Raw genomic sequence first — 16,307 nt, forward strand, 5'->3', positions numbered from 1 at the left:
TCCCTACGTATGAACCCGGGGATGTTGTTATGCAGGATAACGCAAGGATCCATACGGCCAAAATCACCCAAGAATGGCTGGAGACGCACGGCATTTGGGTCATCGATTGGCCGGCCAATTCCCCAGACATCAACCCCATCGAACACATGTGGCATCTGTTGAAAACCATGGTCCTAGAGCTCCACCCTGAATTGAAAGACGATGGGCGCCTCGGAGGAGGCACGGGAGGCCATGAATGCGGCGTTAAAGGAGGCGTGGTGGGCGATCCCGCAGGAGACGATCCGAGAGCTGATCGACTCAATTCCGCGACGTCTACAGGCGGTAAGCAAGGCAAAAGGGTGGCATACCAAATATTAGATATTTCCCAATTAAGAAATCAAAAAAGTAGACTGAATTTGCATTTGTATGTGTTTTCAGCGTATCTCAAGATACGGTGTATGGCGATCAGATTTGGTGATTTTCGGGGGTGTGCACAGACACATGTCTACTTATTGTAGCAACAATTGAATACCGCCCCTGAGACTAAATTACCTGGATATATTAGATTCACTAGGCACTGGATCGAGTTTCTGCGGTAATATTGATTCATGGGTATCATTCATTCAAGCGGGAGACATATACTCTCTAAAGCTCATCAAGCCCTCCAATTCTGGACTAAACCATGCAACCGATCAATCACGACCGGCATAAACGCATTCACACTATCCTGAATCAAGGCATCAAAGTGCCGAATCGCCTCCTCCTCCGTCAACTCCAAATGAAACCGCTCCTGGATCTTCAGCACCGCCTTATCCGGCTCGATGCGGATGTCCGGGATGTTCGCCTCGCTCATCAGCGCGAACAGGTTCAGGATCAGGTTCGCGCTCTTGCGCAGCGTCGTGTACGCTGTGAAGCAGTGCTGCAGGAACTGCTGGTAGTACTGGTGCTGTGCGCCGCCCATCCCATCGACCATCTCCCGCGGGAGCTTCATGAGCGGGGCGAACGGCTTCGGGTCGCGGCCGAGGATGTAGCCGAAGTCCGCGTGGAAGAAGTGCCCGGTGGGGGCGAGGAGGAGGTTGTCGAGGTGACGATCGCCGACGCCGAGGATGTAGGTGATAACGCAGTAGCCGGCGCAGGACTTGACGTAGGTGTCCATGGCGAGGGGGCGGACGCCGAGGGGGGCGCGGTCGTCGGGGTTGTTGGCGCGGAGGTAGGCGAGGATGGAGCGGTGGCGGGTGACGACGTTGGAGAGAGTCATGGAGGGGACGAATTGGACGGCGCCAGCGACGGTGGCGGTGGCAAGGATGCGGTAGGGGGAGAGTTTGAGGTCGAGGTTCTCCTTTTGGAGGAGGCGGTCCATGAGGGTGATGATTTGGATGACGAGCTGGTCTTGGCGGAGGTCGTCGCCGGTTTTGAAGAGGATGGGGTATTGGCGGCCGTCAGAGGTTTTGAAGTTGATGTAGAGAGGGAGGAGGCTGGATTTGAACACGCTACTGTCTTCGGGGTAGCATCCGACCACCGACACGGTTGGGTCCAAGGGGAGAGGTAACGGAGGATCGATCTGGACCATATCGTTTTTGGGGTCCGCGAGGAATTTTTTGAGGGTCTCGACCTTTCGTATTCGGTCCTCCCGTGAGTTTCGAATGTCCTTCGATAATTTCGACAGGACCGCAACCAGCTCGCCTTGTCTCAGCAAGATCTTTCGTGTCGCCTGCCCCTGAGGGTGCTTCATGAGCTGTGTCATGAACTCATATTCCACTTTTGCGAATAGCCTTCTATGTTCTTGCTCTTGTTCAGGCGATCGGTCATCACACTCGACCATCAGGTACCAGTGGAGGTAATTGCCCAGCACGAAATTGTTCGCGGCTCTACTGACGAGGAATGAAGCCAACGATGAGTCCTGAGGCTCACTCCCATCTTCCGTTGGCTGTGCTAATGGCTCGAACTTCAGCGCTTGTACCAGTTGAAGGAGGTAGACCAAAAGATCTTCGTCATCCGACTTGCGCAGTCGATCCACTGCGTATGCTCGCACGGCAGGATTATCGAATGTCGAGCCGAGCAGCTCCAACGCGTCATCCACATCAATCTCCGTCCATCGCGGCAGTATCTGAACGGCTTGCTTCGACTCATTGGCGTCCGTCCACGAGACCGACTTCACGAACTTCGTAAGAGCTCGCTTATCGCGGGTAAGATGATGCCGGAACTTCCACACCAGATCTTTCTCCTCCGCATTCAGCTCTTGCGTCGGACCGTACGACATGATCATGTTCAGTTCATCGCGAATCTTCGCGTTGGGCCGGAGGTCGCGATCAAGCAGGCCCGTCCGGTGACTTCGAACCAATCGTCGATGTTTGCTTTCGGGAGGATTATCTCTCGTCCCGACTTCGGGGTCGTAGATCCTTACCATCCGGCCGATCGCTGGGTCGCCCGCGTCACCGGAGTCGATCCCAGGCCCGACGGACACTTCGACGGGCGGTTTATGGGAGGGGAGGGAGCCAGAGCCGACACCTGCAATAGGGGGTGCCGGATACTCGTGATCGGTGAAGACCACGGGGTGATCGAACCGTGGGAATTCGATATACAGATAAAACAAGTCCTTCTCTCCACCCTTGTCCTTCTCGTCCGAATCGGGGCTTTGGAAGTTCCTTGCTTGTTTGAAGCTACTCCTCTGAAGCTTTTCAATCTGTCGAAATACAAGATGGTCCAGCCACTTGTTTTCCGGAATCTCGTTCATCTCGTGTTTCTTAACCAACGCCTCGAGCCGGCCCATCTCCGAGTCTTGTTCATAGCGGTGCGTGATCACTCCACCGTGGCTATTCGCTCGCGTTCGCCGATCCTGTCGCAGTTGATATGGGGTTGTGGTCTCGGACAATCCATCCGCTACGCGGTCCAAGTGTAACCGACATCGCTGCCTTCCTTTTTGTAGGGTATTATCTCGGTCGTAAAGGGGAATCGTCGTTCCACCGAAGGGAATGGCGTGGGAAGACCATTCGTCCGAGCCGACGGGCGATAGATCCCATACTGTGATGGCGAGCTGGGCAGAGAGTGGGATGGTCGAGTAGTCGATGGGGAGGGTGAGCCATTCGTCCCATCTTCGCGCGTGCTTAAAGACCTTATATGGAGTCTGCACTGCGACGGTCAAAGGCTTACTATCTGCCCATAACTGCGCAGTCACATATAGCTCAGAATGTGGGCTGAAGCGGTGGTTAGCAACCGCTCTCGGGAACTGGGTATGGTTTCGAACCTCTGGTTGGAGCCTCGATAGCGAAGTTCAGGCTGCCTCAAGAGGGTCGAATGCCGTAGCGGCTCATGAAGGCCTTCTAGGGTGTTGCTACCCTATATCAGTTCCTATTCCGACCTCGAAATTGGGGGATACGAACATCTTCACGCTCACGGGCAGCTCCAGAGAAGAGGAGCTGGCGAATGAGTACACCAGCGAAGGGTTTGAGTTGCTCATGGCAGTAGAGTCATTCCGATAGCATTCCGGAAAATATCCGGAGTCTTAAAGAACTATCCGGTCAAAGTTAGGGTAGACATACGTATGGATGGCGAGGGATTGAGGTTGTTGACTGAATCCGCTCCGTGAGAAGACGTGAGAGTGGGGCGGAGCTGTCCCGAGCACTGTACCTCGCAACTCTGAACTCTCCGATGCCATACTATAAACTATTACTGCGTAGTACGTACTACGTAGTAAGCTTAACTAAACTGGCCACGCCTTGCCACGTGCTTTTAGTACAGATCGCGCTCTTCCTGAGCGGAGAACCCCCGATTGGCCACGACACCATTTTCCCCTGTTCTATTATGGTTTTGCGGCAGTTTTGTGCTCGTATTGAACAAGGGGAGTATCAAGTAACGATCAACGGTGCAATTTGGTTCGTTTGGTTGCGGCTTGCATGTGATGTGCCCCTTTTCAAACCCCATTAAGCTTGATCGGGCCTTCGACTTCGGATCGGTGCCACTGAGATACAGTTCCGATACAGCTCCGTTTAAATTAACCCTTAAGAAAGAAGGTACGTAACGCTAGTCATCGTGCTTGTCACCATCGTCCTTTGGACTGCTATTTGACAATGTACTTGGTCTGAAATAAAGAAGCCCAAACAACTGTGGAGTCTTATCTGTCCTTCGCTTTCCATCGCCCTGCAAAGTATCCCTCCTTGCATCCACTGTCCATTCCTCTGAAGCAATCGCGTTGCCTTCAATCGAATGTCTTCTCAATGCCCACCGACGATAGCACCCTAGAAAAGGGAGCCGCCGACGATTTAATCTCCTCCAACGATCCCACCCAGTACGCATCCTTGGCCACATCCCGATTTCGATCCTTCCCGCGAAGCCTCGTCCCGACCTTTTCCCTGGGCGCCTCCCAAAATGACCCCAATCGCAAACTGGGACGGACGGCCTACCTCGACGGCCTCCGCGGATTCGCCGCCTTCCTCGTCTATTGGTCGCATCACCAGTCCTGGGGACACGATAAGGGGCACATCTACGAGAGCGGATACGGATACAATGGACAACATTACCTAGTCCAGCTGCCAGGCCTGCGCATGTTCTTCTCCGGTGGACATTTTGCGGTGGCAGTCTTCTTCGTGATCTCGGGCTACGTCCTCTCCGCGAAGCCGCTCACGCTCATCGCGTCGAAGGAGTACGTGAAACTCGAGGAATATCTCGCGTCCGCGGTGTTTCGACGCTGGACGCGGCTCTATCTACCGATCATTGTCACGTCGCTGCTGTTTGCGACATGGTGGCATGTGTTCGGGACGCGGGTGTTCAAGCCGGTGCCGACGTACGTGGGTGAGTTTCAGACATGGCTCCAGGCGTTCATCCACCTGTCGTGGGACTGGCGACTGAGCACGCATATGTGGTTTCGCTACAACTTTCATATGTGGACGATCCCGGTCGAGTATCGCGGGTCGTTGTACGTCTACACATCCCTGATCGCATTTTCACGCGCGTCGAAAAACATGCGGCTGCTCTGTACTATCTTTTCGATCATCTATACCTTGTTGATCATCGATGGCTGGTACTTGAGTTTGTTCGTGGCCGGCATGCTCCTTTGCGACCTCGACCAACTGGCCGCGCAGGATCGTCTCCCTGCAATCTTCGACCGTGTGCGGCCATATCAGACTCGACTCCTGTGGGCAATGTTCGTCATCAGCGTGTTCCTCAGCGGCGTTCCCGCCGAGGAAAAAACCCTCGCCGACAACCCCGGCTGGTACTATCTCTCCTACCTCGTCCCCGACGGACTCAAGAGCACGAACCCCGATTCCAAATGGTTCTTCCATTTCTGGGCCGCCACGTTCATGGTGGTCTGCTGCCGACGGTTTTCCTGGCTGAAAACCTTCTTCGAAGCCCCCTTTAACCAGTATCTGGGTCGAGTGTCTTATGCCTTGTATCTGGTCCACGGTCCGGTCCTCTGGATCCTGGCCGATCCGGTGTACGCGTTGTTGGGGTGGTCGATCCCGACGACGCGAGAAAACCCGCCCCAATGGGGCAGTCTCGTGCCGGCGGTTAACCTCGGACCGCTGGGACTGGAGTTCAATTTTTTGTTGGGTCATTTGGTGATCTTGCCGATGACGTTGTGGGTTGCAGAACTATGCACTCGAGGTGTAGATGAGCCAAGTGTACGGGCCTCACATTGGCTATACAAACGTTTTATTGGGACGCCCTAACGGGATCTGTACATGGGAAACAATTGATCATCGATCTGGCCAGGAGTCAAGAACGGTGCCTTCTAGTTACTGAGCAATGGCATATATGTGCCAAAGCATTACGTCTCGACATACATGATAGACTTGCAAGACCGGGTCTATCAGCGATGTGCATATAGATGGATGGCGTAAGGTATTTGAAGGAATTGGATAGAGGAATTGGATAGCAAGTTATGTATGAACGTTAATCCACAATTTTGAGACGGGGTTCTGTTCCAGCTTGCTCTTGTTGTATTTTCTATTGACATGCATGCATCATGCATCATGCATCATGATTAAGGGAGAGATGTAGAAAGGGTGGGTGGAAAAGAGGGGGAGGAATGGGGGGAGGAGCGGATATACAAACAAACATGACTCGCTAGCTGCCTGCTGCCAATCATCTGTCGCGATGGTCCAAGCGCAGCGCGTCTCCAGAAAGTGACAGAAACTACTCCATAGACAGTGAGAAAGGCAGAAACCATGTAATTATGATGTATCACATCAGCAAACGCCAACTCCCCACGCCTTGATGCGCGTCGCGACTTGCACCCAATTCTCCATCCGTGAGCTGCAGTCCGCAAAGTCCCCCCTATCACGCCTCTATTCTCTAATATCAGGAAATACACAGTGAATTCACTCATCATATGGGCTCTGTGTTGTTTGGCTCTTAATATTCTATCGTGCTATTCACTCAGCCGTCTCTTATCGTCTCCTATACCCATCTTGTCGCGACTGGAAATTCATCGCCGCAGAACTGCATCGTCGCAGAACTGCCTCGCTGCATAAAGCCTCGCGACCAACCATCGGCAAGTATGGCGCAGCTAAATACCGCAGCGTCTCCAGGTCAGTGATTTACCGTCTCTTTGTTTGACGTCTTTATCCTTCCAGCACTGACCGATCCACCTAATAGATTCCGTAGCATCTCGTCGATATCTCAGCCTATCCGTGCTGTCCGATAAGGAGAACGCCCCTCAGGCAAGGAAAAACCGCTCTAAAGGAAAAGCTCCGATGGAGAGGCCCACCACCGAGAGATCCGTGGATACTAGATCTCCGAAGCGAAGGCGACTAGAAGAGGTCGACCCAAATGCCCGGCATCGTGCGCGCGAAGAGGACAACGAAGTCTATGATCCCAACCAAAATGAAGAGGAGCGACGGCGGATCCGCCTGGGAATGCGGGCCGTCGAACGCGAAGTTAAGGGTATGGTAAAGTATGCCGCGACTACCAGGGCCCCTCATTGACACACACTCCAGACCGCCATCAAGAGCTGATGCAGCCCGACAACACGGAGATCAACGGCCTGCTCGAACGCCAGAATGTATGCATGGACAGTGTCCGCCAGACTGCGGATGCCACGATCGACTCGCGCATCCTCCACGGCATCGGCGACCTGATCCACAAGAAAACGACGGCCATGACCCTTGGGGACTCCTCCACGGGGGTCGACGTCGACGAGTTTGTGTCGAAATGCATCTCCTTCATGCGTCTCGGTGGCGCGGGTAATGGGGACGATCGACCCGCGAACACACAAACCCAGCGACGGCGGGCGCGGCGAAACGTCGATGAGGATGAGGACGACGAAGATGGCGACGGCGATGCCTGCGCATGGGACGTCTTCGGCGAGCAGGCCTGCTTCCCTAGCAACCGGCGTCCCGCCGTATCAGGATTCCTTCTAGGCCCGCTCTCAGTCCAGAAACGCGTCCGACAGTCGCAGCGGCGGGTGGGGTTACGGCGCGACACGCAGGGTCCAGTGACGAAGCCGAAGGAGATCACGCGGGAAGATCTGGAGCAGACGGAAAGCAACGACACGCCGTCGCTGTGCAAGAAGATCCGCGATCTGCTCGTCAAAGAGTACGACGCCCGGCGGGCAAGGATCACACCGTACGAGGACCAGCTAGAAGACATGGACGAGGAAGAGGCGGAGACGGTGTTCAAGAACGCCGGGCTTGCCAACGACTGGAACATGTCGCTGTTTCAATTCGCCATCAATCCCTCGTCGTTCGGACAGACGGTGGAGAACCTCTTCTACATCAGCTTCATGGTCAAGGACGGCGGCGCCGCGCTAGGGCAGGATGAGAATGGGTTTCCCACGATCCGTACGTCCTCGCTCCATCTGCATGCTCGAATGCAGGTTCGCTAACGTTACCAGGGTATGAAAATCCGCCCGACGCGGCGAAGAGGCGGGAGCAGGAGTTGCAGAGGAATCAGGCTATCTTCAGCCTCGACTGGGCGACGTGGGAGAAACTCATTAAGCTGTTCAACATTCGCACGCCGATGATTCCGCATCGTGAATACGATACCTCCGCTGTCCGTGGTTGGTATGGGTAATCTGTTGATCTGGAGGCTCGTCCATCAGCTCTTCACTGTGCATTCTGTGCTTGAATACATTCTACAGAGGCGAAGGCGTTCAGTAAGGGGTGTCTCACTGGAACTATGTTCAACGGGCTATTAGAGGGAAACGGTTAACGGCCATGTAGAGGCGTTTTGTTTTATTAGTTTCAGCTATTGTCATCCTAGCTGCCAGCCGCGAACATCAACGGCTGTTGTAATACATTGCATTATTGTATCCTGATCGAAACCGGATCATCTGCGATTATATGTCCTGGCTCGCAGTATCTATCCTTTGTACCAAGCCGTCCAATAGCCTGCTCAAACAGGCACAGAATCGGCTTCTGGACAATCTAAGAAGCTCTCAGTCCAGACTCCAGTATCCAGACACCAATTTCAAAGGCACAAACCTATTCCTTCGGCCCATTGCAGTCCACACTGACAACCTCCCGCTTCCCCCCTGGATATATAACCAAAGCGGTCAACATCCCCCCCTTCACACATCCTGTGTCAAGCCCCACCGAGTAATCCTGCACATTCAACCCCCGTCTTGCATTATGCCCATAGACTGCAAAGAACCTATCAGAGGCAGGATGTATATGTTTCTGATGATGATTCCAGACCTGCAGACGCGTCAGTCCACGGCAGCTCTCTCACGTCGTACTTTGTCCCCTTACCTTGTCCCACGCTGTCCCCTCCGTCCCCTCGCTCGGTACTCGCGACCCCAGATCAATCGTCCGCATATTCATCGCCTGATACGGATCTTGCCGCTCCAGCGCTACCCCCGGCACCAACCCCGCATGCACCACCACCACATGCCCTATCCCCTCTATATCCCCCACGTCAAGAATCACCGGACACCCCTCCAACCACTCCACCTGCCCCTGCGTCAACTCCCGCGCCAGCTTCCGATGCTTCTCCCCCGGCGCCTTCCCCCCCTCCGAGGCGCTCTCGACGTCCGCCAGCGCGCCCTTCCGCTTAAGCGCGGCGTACGCCAGCAGCACGCGGTCGTCGTGGTTCCCGCGCACGCCCGAGGCGTCCAGCCGCCGCGCAAGGTCCACCACGCCGCCGGAGTCCGGACCCTTGAAGATCATGTCGCCCGCGAGCACGAGATGGTCGAACCCCTCCCGAAACTCCACTTTTCGTAGTAGCATCTCTAGCTCTTCCCGGCAGCCGTGCACGTCCCCCACGATCACCAACCGATTATCCGCGCCTACCCCCTCCCCTTTCGCCTCCCCCCTCCCCGGCACCCACCGCCCCTCCAACCCCGCCACATTCCTCATCCCCTCTAACCTGACCGCTCCGTTCCCGCCGAAGTACTGCTCACTCCTTCTTACACTCTGCAGACTCCGATCCAGCGCCGTCGCCTCCGCCAGGTTCGGCCCGACCCACAGCGTCCACGCGACGCAGACTAATACCAGGAAGACGAGGCACGCGACCAGGCACCGTCGGGCGCGACGGGTGAGGCGCGCGCGGAGGAGGCGGAGGAGGAGCGGGAGCCACGGAGGGGGCGCGTCGGAGAGGTCGGAGAGGAAGGAGGTGTAGTCTTCGTCGGCGAATTCGGCGGGGTTGAGGGCGGGATCGGCGAGGTGGTTATTGCGGGTTTGCCATTCGTTGGTTACGTAGTCGATGAGGGGGCGGCGGGAGGTGGTGCGAGGACCGGGAGGAGGGTGGTGACGGTGGTAGCGGATGGAGTCGCGGTTGCGGAGGGATTGTTCGTGGAGCTTTTCGCGGACAGCGGTGGGTTCGTTGGGAGGCATGCGGTGGAGGTGGTGGTTGGGAGTTGGGGTGTTATATTGGATTTCGTGTTGGACGGGTTACAGGTTCGAGATTAATTTGACGTCACCCATGGCTCTTTAATATGGCCTTAGGAGTGAATTAGGAGATGGTGGTGACTGGACTTTGGAGGTCATTATCGATAACGAGGAAGATAACGAGGAAGATAAATAGCTTAGGAGCTTGTAGTTCTGAATGACTGGATCTTAACAACAACTCTCTCCCTGCAGCTCATCCTCACAACATATATGTACTATCAAAAGCAATGGATACGGAATATGCTTGAAGATGATCCTTTTGGTCTATTAGTTATTGTTCCATACATATCAGTATCAAAGGTGTCATTCACCAAGAATGCTACTCTACTTTCATGAGACGCTGTGATTCCCCAGAACTCCTATTATATAATAGCTGGTGAGCTTTCCTCCCCTTGAGATTTGGATAATTGCTCCACAACTGTGCAGCTGTTGAACGCAAAAGTACAATCTACTTGGGGTGGGCTGTATCACTGACGGATATCCAATATCAGTAATTAGCGTAGCCAGTGCTAATTACCTCACTCTCTCGTTCGGACACAATGAATCACGCCTCATTAAACCTGGGAAAGGTATTATGTTCGAAGAAATTGAGATTTTGATATGCGATGAGTTACCATCGAAGTACGAGCCTAATTACGGATGCCAAGTTGTTGGATGCTTCCATTGCAACTTGAAGAGCGCGCGTTGTAGCCTATTGCAGTTCATATTGATCCAATTTGCCCCTTTCAAACGTAGTGACATCCTTGAACCGAAGTTCTGTCTGCAAGTAAGCAACCAACTCGCCTCTACCTATGTTCCTCACTACTTCCCTGGATGAGATTACCTCTCCCTCGCATTCCCATGACTGTTGAATCCTCAATAATCCGGACTGCTAAATGAATGGCTGGAGATCTTACCATTCACACGGCAATGATGCCACTGCTGCCAAAGGGATGCCAGTCCAATCAACACTTGGAGGGTGCCGTACGTGATGAGGATAATATTCTGAGCAGGGAGATGGTGAGCCATTGCTAGCAAAAAAATTGCAATGTTTGTGGATATGGCGGTTCTGAAGCAAAGAGGTGGGTTTTTGGAGAAACAACTTGAGCACCTTTGAGTTTGGACTACTGGAAGAGGAATTCAAGAACTCACCCTCTATACTTATACTATCTTGATTTCTATTCCTCTGCGTAAATAACGGATGAGGTAGCGCTACACAATAGTACTTCTGTATGAGATTCCAAAGGATCGCACTAGAGCAGAAACAATTCGGTGAGAAAGGTAGCACTTGGTATCGTACTTGACTTGGGGGCGGGAACAAAGCCCATAATTGTATCCTCTGGAGGTTCAGCTGTACCAACAAAAGCAAGAGTACTTTTCGCGGATGACCTTACACATGATAAATGTAACCAGTTCCGCCGAGTACGGACACGATTGGCAGGGCCTCGCTTGAGCCAACCATTGGTTCGATGACGAAGGGAGGCAGCGCCAGTAGACTTAATCATTCAAATTATACTCCGTACTTTTGAAGTTTTAAGCGATGAATCAAGCTACCATTGTTCTCCCATCCCATGATTTCACCACCAATTACTTACTCCGCCACGTTGGAACCGGTAAGGAGTAGGGAGTAAGGAGTATCAGTAAGGACTAAGGACTGAGGACGCTGAAGGACGCCAAAGGATCCATAGCATGGCGATTAGGGAGAGCTGAGAATCATGGAAATTGGAAACTCGCCAAGCGATTGTGTTTTGGTGCATCAGCAGCAGCCAGTAATCAGCATTCGCCATTCAGCAAGGTTGGGACTCTGAGAATGGAAAGCATCAGTTGTGGACTTGTGATTGTTATCATAGGCGGCTTAACTAGTCCTGTCACACGCGGTGGACAGAAATACTCGCATTGTCGAGGTCCACCCGCGTCCACACAAAACCTGTAGGATTTAATGCATTCTACAAGTAATTAATACACATCATTTTAATATGACCCCATTCCGTGAAAACCCTCATAATCCATCCAAAACATGGCGTAAATCGACGTATTTCATTATATCTAGACTCATAATATGTGACTGTATAGATGGTGATTTGGTGAGGAAGATCCCTGTATGTATTGGTGGTGAGTGCACTTCGGCAATGCGAGTATTTCTGTCCATCGCCTACCTGTCACTCACTCCTGCTGCTACCAACTTATCAGCTTCATGCTGTGTCCGCCTGATAACCCAAGCTTTTGCAGTTTGTGACATTCAGCCATCGGCAGTTGGGCTTTGGCACATTGCCTCGTTGCCTTCCAGGGCTTCCTTGGCCAACAATTGTACGGATACGTTTGCCCTTTTTTGCTAGTAAAGGTGTATGGTGGCTCACAGTAATTAGCGCTGCCGTATTCATCACCGCCCTTCCCCACTGCCATCCAGATGGGCGCCGGGTGTAAACACGGCCACCACGCTGCTATTTTTTAAGTGTTAACTCGTCGCCCTCTTGAATTTCGTTGTCCAGTAATCCATAAGTTCCCCAGCTTATGGTGGTTTTATCAGTATAGCTTTCGCCATCTCCTGACCGGATTTGCCAAAGCCCCCAGAGGGGATCAACGCTGGCCATGGACTATCCGCTGCCAGGCAGCAAGTTTCTGCCTCAGGATTATCCAAATTGGTTCTTGCCTCTTACTCCTCTACCTCCAAGCTCCCCCCATTCATCGAGTGTTATCTCAATTGGGACTCAAACGGGATCTGCAAGATGCTTGTGGCGGTGCAGGCATCTTCAGATGCCCGTCTGAGGACCATCTGCAGCACTTTGGTGGGCGCCCCGGCGCGTAAGTAAAAAGAGCGGATTTGGCCCCTATGGCTCACCAAACCCCACCAAAATTGGCGACGGTCGTGACGTTGTCAGGTTGTTTCTGCTCCTTCTGGCGCAGCAGATCCTGTTGTCTAATGCGTTCAATTGCCGCTGGAGTAAGGATGTTATGAATTCCAGGAGGTAGGAATGGCATGGACTCTATCCTATGCTCGAATTTGATTTTGTGTTTGGCAGGAGCGATCTGTGCTAAGCCTCCTGGTCATATAACCTGTGAAATACTCCTGGACTTTCTGTGTTATCCAAGGTAGGATAACCAAAAACTCTCTTTATGCTTGTAATACAGAATACTTTTTCTACAATGAAACTAAATAGCTGGCGGTCTAGATGCTGCCCAAGTGATTTGACCCGTCGCTATTACTGGAGCTCCGCATATACACCAACCGCGTCATGCAATCTTTCTGGTGATAGTATTCCTTTCGATCAAGCATACAGTCGATCTCCATACCCTCAATACTATCCAACAGGACCGCATCAGGAGTGACCAGAATGACCAAGCTGCCCTATATAACACCGACATAAACCCTCCAATCAAACAATCAGACCGAATTCGTCAACTACCCAAGCGCTCGGCCTTGTGTGAATTCACCAGCGCCCTTCATGTCCAGTGTAAGGGAATGCAAGTCGAGCGATCATCTCTCCAACGTCGAAATTCATTCTCGTACTTCGGTGTTCGTCAGCCATGCCGAGTTCCCCAGGAGTCTACCCAGGTCCCAGGGTGCATATTACCTTGCAGCCTCCTCAGTGGCCAGACGGCGCAACGCACCATCTCTCTCCGCCTCCGAAATGCGGCGGGACATTCTGGCTTCGCTATATAGTTGAAAGACATGTGATTCGAGCGCTTTGGCGCTTGCGACTAGGTCGATATAGGTCAGCCCGTTGTGGCTTGGTGACGGAAAGTCGGCTCACCGGTCATGCGGGAACGACGCGGGTCGACTTTCTGAAAGGAGTCCACATAGGCTTGGGACCGCTGCCAAAGGCGGTATTTCTCCGCTTCAGATTGTCGCTGGGTAGTGACGAAGGTTTCCGCCTCTCCCACGGCTTGTGCTGCTCGAGATTCCCAAGGCATGCTAGGATGGTGAGGATAGGTTGGGGAGCATGGTCAGTGGGGGGTGTATTGGGACTTCTTATCGCCTAGAACGAAAGGTATATCCATGTGCTGGAGCCTAAAGATGAGGCTGGATCGATATGCAGTCGCCCAAGGGGAATCATCTTGGACGGCGAGGGATCCAAGTCCGTTGTTGTTTATTACCAAACCCAGGATGGCTGGCCGATTTCCTAGAGGACTTCGAGGGGTACAAAGCTGCTCACTGTGTAGATGCTGGTATACACTTGAGAGCAGGATTATCAGCATGATATTCCATCAGTCTTCAGAAACTAATCGCTAAGATATCCTCTACGAATAGACGAGACCTGTAGGCTGTACTCAAGCAATTACGGAATATCATAAATTCATAACCGAACATAGGGTGAAAGGGGCAACATCCGATGAACTGAACGATGTCATAGCAACAAGCCTGGAAAAATACCAGTAGCGGTCCCGATCCCGTAAACAGCAATCCATCCGACAATCGACAATTGGTGGAGTTTAAAATCATCGAATTTATCCGACGTCTCCCATGCGTCAAGCTTCTCGTCTATAGGATGGCCTATGATCCGCCGTTACCGCGCTGTCCACCGCATGTCAATACATGGGGCCGTCCTATTCGACCTACTGAGACCTAGGGCACCCAACGCGGCGGAATATCTCGCACAGATGGGAGAAGGTAAGGTACAGGACTGACGAGACACGCCGAGTCGCCTCATCGGTAGAGCGGGATGGATTACAAATATCCGATGGAAGCTTGGGGGGAGGGGGATTAGGTGGGGAGTTATGCATATGCGGGAGGGAGAATGGAATCCAAATAACTAAACGGCGTTTGAAGTCATGGACGGTTCATCAGCTCGGTGGATACGAGACGACATGGGCTGGCATATTCGCCTGCCAACAACCCGAACGTGGATACGTCAGAGGGAGAGTGTGGGGGCGGGGGATGATTTAAATGCATACCTATTCCGGTTCGGTTTTTCAACTTCCCTTCCCTTCTATACTATCTCTAAAGATTTAGAAACACTCAATTGAGACCTCCAGCTTCCAATTGCCCATTTCTCTCTTCCAAACCACCGAGCCTACCCCGCCACTGCTCCTCTCACCATGCCTTACCCCGACACCGCAGAGGGCTTCCAAGTCCACGACACCAAGAACTGGAGCACCTTCAAGAAAGGCGAAGTAACCCTCCCCTCGTCATCTCCAACCCCATCCACTAACCCCCTTAGTTCAAACTCAAGCCCTTCGAAGCCCACGACGTCGACATCGCCATCGACGCCTGCGGCGTGTGCGGCTCCGACGTGCACACCATCACCGGCGGCTGGGGCGACGTGATTCTCCCCCTCGTCGTCGGCCACGAGGTGGTCGGCCGCGTCCTGCGCACCGGCCCCTCCGTCACGCACTGCGCCGTGGGCGACCGCGTCGGCGTGGGCGCGCAGGTGGGCGCGGACCTGACCTGCGACCTGTGCAAGGCGGACGCGGAGAACTACTGCCCGAACCAGATCGACACGTACGGGGCGGAGTATCCGGACGGGACGATCAGTCAAGGGGGGTATGCGAGCCATATCCGGGCGCATGAGTATTTCGTGTTTAAGATCCCGGAGGCGCTGGAGACGAGCTTGGCGGCGCCGATGTTGTGTGCGGGGATTACGGTGTTTAGTCCGTTGAAGCGGCTGGGGGCGGGGCCAGGAAAGCGGATTGGTGTGGTGGGGATGTGAGTGTTTCCGTCGTTAATGAGGAATTGAGGATGAAGTACTGACTACGTGATACAGCGGCGGTCTGGGCCACTTCGCCGTCCTCTTCGCCAAAGCCCTCGGCGCTGAAGTCTACGCGCTCTCGCACTCCCCCTCGAAAAAGGACGACGCCCTCAAGCTCGGCGCGACCGGCTTCATCACCACCAACACCGACGACTGGGCCGATCCATGGAAATACAAATTCGACATGCTCCTCAACACAGCCAACGCGACCGATAAGTTCAACCTGCCCGCCTACTTCTCCACCCTCAAGCCGCACGGCGTGTTCCACAACGTCGGGATGCCCGAGGAGCCGCTGCACGAGCTGCGGTTCCAGGATTTCGTGACGACCGGCTGCTATATGGGGACGAGCCACATCGGGAACCGGCCGGAGATGCTGGAGATGTTGGACCTGGCGGCGAAGGCGGGGGTGAAGAGTTGGGTGGAGACGATCGATGTAGGGGAGGCGGGGTGTAAGGAGGCGGTGGAGCGGGTGAAGAATAACAAGGTGCGGTATCGGTTTACGTTGGTGAATTATGATAAGGCATTTGGGAAGCGGGAGTAGAGAGGGTTGGTTACGCGACGCAGGATCGGGGACGTAAAAGCTTTGTGATAGGAATCTAAGCAAAATAGACGCTCCATAAATGGAGTCGATAGTTGCACATGCACGTGTCTCAGCGCCATCGATTTCGAATCATTTGCGTTGCCATCTACCTACAACACTCTAAACATCTCAGGGGCAAGCCACCTCAGCCGTGTTCCCATCCGATCGTCTCGCATCACCCTCTCCAGGAACAATTCCTACCGTCCATCCATCAAGCAAGAAACGACATAACAGCACGGCGTATCTGAGATACCCCGA

At 53.5% G+C, this 16,307-nt stretch overlaps 6 protein-coding genes across 6 annotated transcripts; 3 read left to right on the forward strand and 3 right to left on the reverse strand.

Annotated features, from left to right (window-relative positions):
- Positions 1–584: 584 nt before the first annotated feature.
- On the reverse strand, positions 585–3,583 carry P152DRAFT_462403 (putative phosphoinositide 3-kinase). The gene is made up of 3 exons (XM_033680337.1): positions 3,360–3,583; positions 3,224–3,310; positions 585–3,173 (listed from the first exon to the last, which is right to left on the reverse strand). The coding sequence occupies exons 1-3, from the start codon at positions 3,434–3,436 to the stop codon at positions 635–637; spliced, it is 2,703 nt and encodes a 900-aa protein (XP_033530167.1). The 5' UTR covers positions 3,437–3,583; the 3' UTR covers positions 585–634.
- A 296-nt stretch (positions 3,584–3,879) lies between these two features.
- On the forward strand, positions 3,880–5,886 carry P152DRAFT_462404 (uncharacterized protein). Its single transcript, XM_033680338.1, has one exon. The coding sequence runs from the start codon at positions 4,194–4,196 to the stop codon at positions 5,643–5,645; it is 1,452 nt and encodes a 483-aa protein (XP_033530168.1). The 5' UTR covers positions 3,880–4,193; the 3' UTR covers positions 5,646–5,886.
- Positions 5,887–6,185: 299 nt separating this feature from the next.
- On the forward strand, positions 6,186–8,408 carry P152DRAFT_424640 (putative nuclear protein Qri2/Nse4). The gene is made up of 4 exons (XM_033677225.1): positions 6,186–6,506; positions 6,574–6,861; positions 6,915–7,757; positions 7,811–8,408. Exons 1-4 carry the CDS (start codon positions 6,476–6,478, stop codon positions 7,987–7,989), a joined length of 1,341 nt encoding a protein of 446 aa, XP_033530169.1. The 5' UTR covers positions 6,186–6,475; the 3' UTR covers positions 7,990–8,408.
- On the reverse strand, positions 8,153–9,947 carry P152DRAFT_443606 (Metallo-dependent phosphatase). Its single transcript, XM_033677779.1, has 2 exons — positions 8,667–9,947; positions 8,153–8,612 (listed from the first exon to the last, which is right to left on the reverse strand). Exons 1-2 carry the CDS (start codon positions 9,747–9,749, stop codon positions 8,400–8,402), a joined length of 1,296 nt encoding a protein of 431 aa, XP_033530170.1. The 5' UTR covers positions 9,750–9,947; the 3' UTR covers positions 8,153–8,399.
- Positions 9,948–10,382: 435 nt separating this feature from the next.
- P152DRAFT_462409 (uncharacterized protein) lies at positions 10,383–10,950 on the reverse strand. The gene is made up of 3 exons (XM_033680339.1): positions 10,700–10,950; positions 10,613–10,647; positions 10,383–10,559 (listed from the first exon to the last, which is right to left on the reverse strand). The coding sequence occupies exons 1-3, from the start codon at positions 10,809–10,811 to the stop codon at positions 10,437–10,439; spliced, it is 270 nt and encodes an 89-aa protein (XP_033530171.1). The 5' UTR covers positions 10,812–10,950; the 3' UTR covers positions 10,383–10,436.
- A 3,552-nt stretch (positions 10,951–14,502) lies between these two features.
- P152DRAFT_462411 (NADPH-dependent medium chain alcohol dehydrogenase) lies at positions 14,503–16,062 on the forward strand. The gene is made up of 3 exons (XM_033680340.1): positions 14,503–14,894; positions 14,942–15,426; positions 15,485–16,062. The coding sequence occupies exons 1-3, from the start codon at positions 14,820–14,822 to the stop codon at positions 16,008–16,010; spliced, it is 1,086 nt and encodes a 361-aa protein (XP_033530172.1). The 5' UTR covers positions 14,503–14,819; the 3' UTR covers positions 16,011–16,062.
- Positions 16,063–16,307: the final 245 nt, after the last annotated feature.

Source organism: Eremomyces bilateralis (genome assembly GCF_010015585.1).
Source record: "Eremomyces bilateralis CBS 781.70 unplaced genomic scaffold P152scaffold_34, whole genome shotgun sequence".
NCBI lineage: Eukaryota > Fungi > Ascomycota > Dothideomycetes > Eremomycetales > Eremomycetaceae > Eremomyces > Eremomyces bilateralis.

What these genes read in the sequence shown, in the direction of transcription:
- P152DRAFT_462403 (XM_033680337.1), bottom strand. Translation starts at nt 3,436, where the DNA reads ATGAGCAACTCAAACCCTTCGCTGGTGTACTCATTCGCCAGCTCCTCT. An exon ending in CTGCCCGTGAGCGTGAAGAT is followed by an intron (nt 3,311 to 3,359) that starts GTTCGTATCCCC and finishes GATATAGGGTAG; the next exon opens with CAACACCCTAGAAGGCCTTC. An exon ending in TATCGAGGCTCCAACCAGAG is followed by an intron (nt 3,174 to 3,223) that starts GTTCGAAACCAT and finishes CCACCGCTTCAG; the next exon opens with CCCACATTCTGAGCTATATG.
- P152DRAFT_462409 (XM_033680339.1), bottom strand. Translation starts at nt 10,811, where the DNA reads ATGGCTCACCATCTCCCTGCTCAGAATATTATCCTCATCACGTACGGC. An exon ending in GCATCATTGCCGTGTGAATG is followed by an intron (nt 10,648 to 10,699) that starts GTAAGATCTCCA and finishes AGGATTCAACAG; the next exon opens with TCATGGGAATGCGAGGGAGA. An exon ending in GGAGAGGTAATCTCATCCAG is followed by an intron (nt 10,560 to 10,612) that starts GGAAGTAGTGAG and finishes ACTTGCAGACAG; the next exon opens with AACTTCGGTTCAAGGATGTC.
- P152DRAFT_462404 (XM_033680338.1), top strand. Translation starts at nt 4,194, where the DNA reads ATGCCCACCGACGATAGCACCCTAGAAAAGGGAGCCGCCGACGATTTA.
- P152DRAFT_462411 (XM_033680340.1), top strand. Translation starts at nt 14,820, where the DNA reads ATGCCTTACCCCGACACCGCAGAGGGCTTCCAAGTCCACGACACCAAG. An exon ending in GCACCTTCAAGAAAGGCGAA is followed by an intron (nt 14,895 to 14,941) that starts GTAACCCTCCCC and finishes TAACCCCCTTAG; the next exon opens with TTCAAACTCAAGCCCTTCGA. An exon ending in CGGATTGGTGTGGTGGGGAT is followed by an intron (nt 15,427 to 15,484) that starts GTGAGTGTTTCC and finishes TACGTGATACAG; the next exon opens with CGGCGGTCTGGGCCACTTCG.
- P152DRAFT_443606 (XM_033677779.1), bottom strand. Translation starts at nt 9,749, where the DNA reads ATGCCTCCCAACGAACCCACCGCTGTCCGCGAAAAGCTCCACGAACAA. An exon ending in AGGGGACAGCGTGGGACAAG is followed by an intron (nt 8,613 to 8,666) that starts GTAAGGGGACAA and finishes ACGCGTCTGCAG; the next exon opens with GTCTGGAATCATCATCAGAA.
- P152DRAFT_424640 (XM_033677225.1), top strand. Translation starts at nt 6,476, where the DNA reads ATGGCGCAGCTAAATACCGCAGCGTCTCCAG. An exon ending in AAATACCGCAGCGTCTCCAG is followed by an intron (nt 6,507 to 6,573) that starts GTCAGTGATTTA and finishes TCCACCTAATAG; the next exon opens with ATTCCGTAGCATCTCGTCGA. An exon ending in GAATGGGTTTCCCACGATCC is followed by an intron (nt 7,758 to 7,810) that starts GTACGTCCTCGC and finishes TAACGTTACCAG; the next exon opens with GGTATGAAAATCCGCCCGAC.